The sequence below is a fragment of the Azolla caroliniana genome, unplaced genomic scaffold, assembly GCF_043228905.1.
Source record: "Azolla caroliniana isolate FFs.n. ecotype wild unplaced genomic scaffold, voAzoCaro1.0.p SCAF_4, whole genome shotgun sequence".
Lineage (NCBI taxonomy): Eukaryota > Viridiplantae > Streptophyta > Polypodiopsida > Salviniales > Salviniaceae > Azolla > Azolla caroliniana.
The window spans coordinates 20,077,455-20,086,475 of NW_028230439.1; the positions used below are offsets into that span (position 1 = coordinate 20,077,455).

At 36.6% G+C, this 9,021-nt stretch overlaps 1 protein-coding gene across 2 annotated transcripts; it reads right to left on the bottom strand.

The window, feature by feature from the left end:
• Positions 1-1,672: 1,672 nt before the first annotated feature.
• Positions 1,673-6,997, bottom strand: LOC147865305 (uncharacterized). 2 transcript variants are annotated; one of them, XM_087318088.1, is made up of 4 exons: positions 6,500-6,997; positions 3,572-6,182; positions 3,401-3,477; positions 1,673-2,601 (listed from the first exon to the last, which is right to left on the bottom strand). In XM_087318088.1, the coding sequence occupies exons 1-2, from the start codon at positions 6,930-6,932 to the stop codon at positions 4,225-4,227; spliced, it is 2,391 nt and encodes a 796-aa protein (XP_087174214.1). In that variant the 5' UTR covers positions 6,933-6,997; the 3' UTR covers positions 1,673-2,601; positions 3,401-3,477; positions 3,572-4,224. The 2 variants fall into 2 exon arrangements, with proteins under 2 accessions (XP_087174214.1, XP_087174212.1); XM_087318086.1 differs by lacking the exon at positions 1,673-2,601 and having other exon boundaries at positions 3,060-3,477.
• Between the last annotated feature and the right edge of the window lie 2,024 nt (positions 6,998-9,021).

Genomic DNA, 9,021 nt, shown 5'->3' on the forward strand with positions numbered 1-9,021 from the left:
CCTCAAGACTTGCTTGGTCACCTTCTACCTAAAGTCTCAAGCAAACCTCATCGAAAAAATTTCCATGGGTTTCACCACAAAGAGCACATTGAAAAATGCAAACACCCAATCAAATGCCACACTAAAAAGTGTGAACACCCTCCTAAGTGCAAAAAACACATTGGCAAGCTCTGAGAAGTAAGCATCCAAATGTACAACCATTGTTTCCTGTTTTCTTCAATTCATCATTATTACTTTAAATTTTGGGGCAAAACGATTTATGTGTATTATTTGGGTTGCTTACACTGTGTATGAATCCATGTCAAAGTTTTCATGTTCATACTCATCAACTCATTCAATTCCTATTTCATCATTTATTGAGTGAACTAGATTATTTTCATGAAATATAACATTGTAAAATTTCTTACAACAAAGATTTATTGCAAATTAGCAAAACAAGAACCTTAACTGTCGAATTTCAGTTCCATTCTAAAACTTGGTAGGTTGATCAATTGGATATTGCTATCATATTCATGTTTCTCAACTGTTGCAAACTTCTTGTCATTCATTTGTTTAATAATAAAGTTTCCTATTTTGCCTTATTCTTTGCTAATATTTGAATACTTTCTATGAAGACTTACACCAAGCATCCATCAAGATTCACTCCATTCATTTGAGAGCTATACCTAGTGGTTCAAATCGCCCTCACAACACTTATTTACTTGATGCATCCTCTCTTTTCATCCTTCGTCCTCACCATGAAATCAATTATCTATAACACAATAGAATGTGAAGCATTCATGCCAAAGCCAAGACTTCACTTTATCAATTTTTGCATCCATCAATGCATTGATTTGCCAACTTAGAACACCAAGCCATGCCTCTCTGAGACATCATTTTTCCCTCTACTCAACCATAAGGGTGATCCTTACAAAACACATGAGTTGTGACAATTTTTTGCTATCTTTTCAAGCATAGGAGTGATCATAAGAAAATACATGATCCTCAAGTGGTTGCTCCCTTTGCTCACAAAGGAGGTTGCCTTTAACATTCTTTTGGTGTATAGATCATGCTTTTAACCTTCTGTGGATGTTCCAATATCATCATCACAATCATTCAACTTTCATCTATTTGAGCATTCATTTGTTCATTTCAAGGAAAGTCACCAATTCATTGTTGTTTCTCTTTTACTTTTGCAGGTTTCCAAGAGTTTCATAAATACAAAGCTACATAAATAAAAGTTTGTAGTGATACATTGAATGTAATCGACTTCAAAAGCCTAATATTTTAACAAACAGCACCACATTGTACAAGTGTAGTAACAAACACTTTATTTTCATTACATGATAAGGTGCCATCACATTGGGTATTGATCAATATTGTGCTTTCCTTTTATGTCATCCAATTAGAAGTTAAATCAATTGATCCCAAAAATATTCGAACATGAGATTAATTGGTTAGTACAATAATAATATCAACACAATTACGTTGAATATATGAAAGTTTTCCCCACATGCTATATGGTTTGGACATACTCATATTAAAACTAGAACCAATTGCTCTTTTGTTTATAGTTTCTTTGTTAATATGACACAATTAAGATCAACCAATAATAATAGAGATATAATGTTTGGCCTTAAACATTGCCATTAGAGGCACATTTTCATCCAAGTGGCAAAGGTTTATTGTAATGTGAAGCACACAAGTTGGGGCCTTCATTAGTGATGTTACATGCTTGCATGGGTATAAATGCAATATTAGCCCTATAGTAGTCTCTAATACTAAATTCATAAAGGGAGCAAATTAATTGCACATAACCTCATTATAGTCTCTTATAATAAAAACCATTTCCATAATTGAACATGAGTTATACATTCCTGAATTTACAACATGCTCAATATATTCAGACTTTTCGCATCATATACAAGATTTAGATCATATCACATAGTAATCAATTAACTACATTATCAACAAAGCATGTTTTCCCTTGGCTTATATCTTATGATTAATAGTTTTACTCCTCCAATTATCAGCCTCAAAGATAACACTTCTCCTTGATAGCTTCCATTGTACTTGTCACTGGATCCTGTTCTGATGAAATATTTCACAAATTTACTCTTTGGTAGTATCCATTATAAAGCTTGCAACAGAATAATGGACTAGGTAATGCAAGAAAAACATTCAAATGTCTGATTTTTGGATTGAACATTGGAATTCTATCAATTTCTTTCATCACTCTGATGGAATGGATCAACTTGGTTGTTTCTAAGCACCATAATGATAAGTTTAAAATCCTAGCTAGAGTCTCCTTCCAATGAGTCCCTAATTAAACGAAAACAGAACCATCATCATCCAAGAATATTGAGGCCAGTCTTTTAATGAAGAGAAGAAGCATAGCAAGGATTAGGGTTCATATTTTCCTTCAAAAGAGTAGCATTCCGTCCATGACGATATGATGTGTCCATGTGATGTGTTTTCCATGAGGGGTCTCTTCCTAGCAAACACAATTCTAATTATAGCGATAATATTCTTGAATCTTAGGAAGTAGGTGAAAAATGACACACAATTTTAGATACAGGTGAAAAGTGACACACAAGCCTCCCAATACTCGAGAAAATGGAACTGAAGGTATTACATAGGCCAGATTTATGATTATATATTAAATAACTAGAAAGATAAACTACCAAATCCATGATCCCAACATTAATGTGTATCACAATGAGGGCAACCAAATAACTTTCTGATGGTTGTAGCATTCTTCTACATCACTCTTACAAGTTCAATAAATGGTTAGATTGTTTATTTGCTCAGTGGGTTGAGTGATTCTCAACAAATAGAACAATATGCTTTTTTTCTCCTCTACACCTAGCTCTTTTAGTGTCTCAAATCAACTTCAATCAAGACCTTTCTGCCTCTTCTTGCTCAACTCACAAAAGAGAATTTATCGTTAAACCAATTCTGTGTTGCATGAGACAGTTCATTAGAAAAGATTGGCCCAATTCAATACATATGAAAAGTGCATGGATTTGATTGCTGGTTATATCAATAACATAAAACTAAATGATTTTGCATCTACATAAAACAGCTAAAAAATATTCAAATTGATTAAAAGCACAGCTATGCATTTTCCTGTCTTAAAACGAAATTGATATATATGTCTGATCAAGCATACATGTGTTCCCAAGAACATTAACCTTAGCATAAGTTCTTTACAAGAATGATTGAGTGGTTATACTTACCTTGATCATTTCAGCCCACCAGAAAGGATGGCTAAGTTACCTTTGAATCCACAAGAACGTATGCCTAGATCTGCTTTTTCTCATCTATGTAAAAACTTAACTTGAGGAACAAACATTTCAATCCACAAGAAAATATGACTCAATTTGTTTTCCATGATCTGACTTCGTGTAAATATGCTTACCTTGTGGCACATGCATTTCAACCCACAATATTGCTTCGCTGAAGGGTTTGTCATCCTCCAATTTTCTTCTCAAAAATCTGAAACGCAACACAAATATTTTTACTTCCATGAGAACATCTCTTTCAAACCACATGCAGTAAAGTATATATCATTAAGTGCAATCATCGATACCATATCAAGATAGAGATTCTAGTCAGAAGTACTGTCACAAGAATCACTTTGATTTGTACATTACAATTCCGTGTCTTTAGTTATATATCTTTCTTTGCTTGGAACTCAGAAGATGGACACAAATCCACACAAATACAATGGGAAAACTTGACATACAGTAGACCATTATCCACATTACCACAGAAGGATATGATACCTCTACATCTGCAATGTCTTGTATCTTTCAATATCCATACACAATATGCATATATAAAGTCTCATCATCCTGTACAGCATCTGAACTACATTCAAGCTGTGTTTTCCATATATTGTAATTGCTCCAAAGAACAAACACAAACAGCATTTAGTCAGTATCATAAGAAGCATGTTCAATAGTAGAAGGGGAGGGGGGGAAGGGAGAGAGCATGTTTTACATCTTGCTTCTCACATACTTCATCACTAGAGCATATTCTACATCTTGCTACTCACATACTTCATCACTAGGCATGTTTTACATCTTGCTTCTCACATACGTCATCACTAGAGCATATTCTACATCTTGCTACTCACATACTTCATCACTAGGCATATTCTACATCTTGCTACTCACATACTTCATCACGACGCATGTTTTATACATCTTGCTTCTCACATACTTCATCACTAGGCATGTTTTACATCTTGCTTCTCACATACTTCATCACTAGAGCATGTTCACTAGTCTTTCCAGCTTGTTTTAGTACATTGATAAGGGTATATGATGTCTTTGGACAAGGATGACCATTTCCTTGAATAAGGAGTCTGAAGATCCTGACAGCATCATCAATCTTGCTCTGATTACAGAGATTCTCAATTAATATATTAAAAGTGATAGGTTCAGGAACTAATGCTCTGTCAACCATATCCTGTAATACTTGAAGACCTTCTTCCAGCCTTCCCAACTTGCAGAGTCCAACAATCACTCTTGTATATGATGTTTCTCCAACACTGAAACCTCTCTTTGTAATTTCGTCTAGCAACAGAGATCCTTGAGATACTTTCCCAGCTACAAAATAATTCTGAAGTAAAATATCAATCGTGATATCATCAGTTAGCAAACATCCCATTGGCATTACTGCAAGCACATCATGGATGGTGTCACAAAATCCTAGTTTGCTTAAGCTGCTAAGGAATATGTTTAATGTGACTACGTTAGGAGAAAATCCACCATCAACTAGATTTTGAAGTCTTGTCAGTGCTTCATCCACATTACCAATCTTCAAAACCAGGGAAAGAAAGGTATTATGGGTGAACGAATCCGTCTTCACACCATCCCTGACCATTTTCAACAATAAATTTCTAGCCTTATCTATCTCACCTCCTTGACAAAAACCATCAAGGACAGTGTTGTAAGTAGCAACGGTAGGATGGCACCCCTTCCTTTTCATTTTTTGCAAGATTTCATAGCCTTTTGTCACTCTTCCCACTAGACAAAGACCATGGATAAGACAATTATATGTGACTGTATCAGGCTGCATGTTCTCCCTCCACATCTCATGATAGAGTGTGAATGCTTTAGATAATTGAGCATTCCGACAATATGCACCTATAAGAATATTGTAAGTTTCTACCGTCGGGACACAACCATGTCGCAGAGCCTCTTGAAATATCCTCCAAGACTCATCGAGTCTGTTCACTTTACAAAGTCCATTAATGAGTGTATTGTATGTGATAATGGTGGGAACACAACAATGGTCCAACATTTCATTGAAAAGCCGATATGCTTCATCAATCTTTAACTCTTTACAGAGACCATCAATCAAAATGCTATATGTAAATACATTTGGGATGCAACCCTTAGTTTTGAGCTTGGAGAAGAGTGACATTGATTTTTCAAGTTGACCTGCTTTACACAAGCCATCCATTAAAGCACTATAAGTCACAATATCAGGAAAAATCCCTGCCTTCTCCATATCTTCGAGAGCATGATGAGCCTCATTCATGTGACCTGCCTTGCACAGACCAGAAATTAGCGATGTATATGAGATTCTATCTGCAAAGAACAACATTTCTTCACATTTCTTGAGATAATTCCGTGCTTCTTGCAATTTTCCACCCCTGCCTAGTCCAAAGAGGAACGCATTCATAGAGATTTTGTCAGGTCTAAGGTTAGCAGATAATATTCCTTGATAGATCTTCTCTGCATCTTTCAATAGATTAGCTTTACAAGCTATTTCCAGAGCAGCATTGAAAGTAGCCAATGAAGGATTACAGTTAAAATCAGACATTTTTTCGAATGTTTGCAAAGCTTCGAATACCATAGAGGCTTGGCCATAACTCTTGATCAAGACAGTGAAAGCTTCAGAAGGAATAGGAACAGATTTCTTCCTCATTCCCTTGAGAACGAGCCAAAATTCATCAAATTGTCGTTTCTTTCCAACTCTCCGGATCAGAAGGTCACAAACTCGCATGAACTTCCGACAACAAGCATGGCCAGATGTACATTCATATACATTTCTACAAACTGACCAGATAAAGAAACGTACACAAACACGAATGTCGTTATGGATCCTCAGAGTTTCAAACACGTGATCTGAAGTAAGCTTTGCAGCAACATTGCTTAAGTTATTTTCGAGGCGAGAAGTCCATTTACCTGAAGTTAGAAAGAATGGATGAATGGAAGGTGTATTATCTTCTCTTAGGGGTCAAAATGGTTCATGAGAACCATGAAAAGCTTCTGAATTTAGAATTCTTAGGGTTTTCAACTACATAATAGATTGAGGGAGAAAGAGAAAGAAAGGAAGAAATTATATTTTAAGAGAGAATGGGTGTCAGATTAACAAAGAAATTATTGTCACACAGAAGGAGAGAGAAGTAATAATACATTTCTGAATCCTTACGTATTTTCCAACACATAATCTAAAGCAAAAAAATTGGTTTTCCTTAAAAACATGAGAGAGGTCCACTTACCTGGAGAAAGAAGTTCGTGCAGAGACTGAACCTCACGAAGAAGAAGCTCTGAAGAAGACAAAGAAGAAGCGCATTCGTCAAATGTTTTGTTGTTTTGTTGGGGTCTATGTCTATGGCAGTCCATCTGGTCTGAAGCAGAAGAAGAAGATTCCTGAAATATGTTGCTTTTTCTATTGTTTTGTGGAGATCCATGGACATGGCTATGGCGGGGCATCCAGCCAAAAGTTTCTCTCCTGTAAGACTGGAAGCTGCGAGGCGTGTCCACAGCTAGCACGGATCCATGAAAGGAGGAAGTAGAAGAAGGAGAATATGAAGAATTCAGAGAAGAGAAGAACTTGGCGAAGAAGAAGTTTTGCCATGGAGATGGCGATGGCGATGGCGATGGCGATGGCGACTTGAAGCGTCTGCATCTGCAGATATTGGACATGGCCATGAGAGTGACAGTAACATTTGGAGAAAATTATGAAAGTAGCCCCACCTCGCTCTCCCTTCATTCATTTTGCTCTATGATTGGATATGTATGTATGTACATACATACATATATACATATATACATACATACATACATACATACATACATGGACACTTATAAATTATAATAGAGAGGTTTGTTGATGATGATATGTGTTTGTGATAGATGTCCATCCCAAGGCTAAATAGTGAAGGAATGTTTGCTTCTTCGGGAGGGTTTGGACGTGTGTGCCACGATACATTATCCTTTGGCGGTTTCTAATGTCCATGTGTCCCACATTAATTGTAAGGGTGCCAGAGGGGGAGGGGGGGTTACACCTTGTCGTGCCCTTCGGCAACCACACTCTTGGCTCAAATCCAAGACTAATACCACCGCTTTCTGCTTCAAACAGAATTCTGACTTTGTTACCTCACCATGCCATGCAACCCGAGAACCCAGTGAGTTTTGGGAATTCTATTTGTGAAGATTTAGTCCCAAGCTTTTGGGATTCTATGTATGCACGGATCAACCATATATGCCAAGTCCCCACAACCATTGGAACAATACAAGGTTGTCAACCTTCAATTGGCCCTCCCCACAACCCACAAAGCCTAGGTAAGAGTACACAATAAGCAAATTAGCTCACCTACAAGGAATCACTCAGCAAAGAGTTGACGAACATGTGACTGAGAGAGACACCCAATATCAACCAAAAGAATAATGAGACATGGTCTCCACGAACAGGAATAGTGAATCTTTTGCAGCACGTGTGCATAATCGCAATGGACATATGTATGATAGATTTAGACTAATGATCATAAGAAACCACAGACAATGTGTGTGTGTGTAGATAGAGAGAGAGAAAGAGAGAGATAGAATGTAAGCACACATAAATTTATACTCTTCTCTTATTTCTTAAAACATAACATTACAAGCCTATGTATCTAAAACACAACGTAGGGTTAACTTAACCATTTGGCTACAAAGCTCATTAAGTGTATGTGGCCATTACCACACGCACTACAATTTAACATTTCCTCGTGATTGACATATACAATGTGACCAACATAGCTCATCAATGGGGAATTAGCTTCAAGCCCATTTAAGTGCACAAAGATCAACATCAATATGTTAGAAGACTTTTGGTTGTGGCATCGAATATTTTGTTGAGTGTCTAAATCTTCTCGATGGCAAGTCTCTTCTTGGTGCACATTCCCAAACAAGTGATATCAAACCTCTATGTATTAAGGTGTCAAAGGATGGACTAGCTTCTTTGTCAAAGATATGGCATCTTGACTATCACTATATAAGGTCAAAGCCAAATTCATATAGATTTGTCAAAACATGTCCGTTAATTGACTAAGCCACAATGCTTCCTTAGCTAGGTCTGATGTAGCTACATATATTACTTATTTTGTCAGGGTCGTTGTGCACTCATGAAGTTTTGATCTACATGAGTTACTCCAATTGCAAATTGGAAGGAATGGCCAAAGGTTGATTTTCAATTGTCCACACATCTTGCATAGGTTTAATTTGTATAGCTGACTAAGTCAATTGTGCCGAATTGAGGGTTTGTCAAGCTAAATTTGAAGCATAAGTTTTGCATGTTCATCAATATATATGAAATATGCTTTACTTCATTCTAATGTAGTCGACCAAGATTGTGCATAAATATTCATGCTATGCCCATCGCATGTGCTAAGTTTGGTCAAGTTGCAATCATCGCGTACATCAAAAGAGCCAACAATCGATGTGTATGGTACCCACTTCATATGATAACCCTTTGCATTGAATGTAAGACAATCAACATATTTTGTTTGACATCACGTTATTGCCCCATCAAGTTGTATAAATTGAATGCCAAATAGCAATGCAAATGCCCCAAATTCAACACCTCGAAGGAAGCATGGAAATCAACCTAAAAATCAACAATATGCTTTCTCGTTTGGATTTAGGGTTTAGGAACCAGTGAGCAACGTGACATCAACATATAAACTTGGGCCACTTAGATTTCCATGAGAGATTTGTTTTTCCTCTTAGCCACACAATTAATTTGAGGTGTATACACATG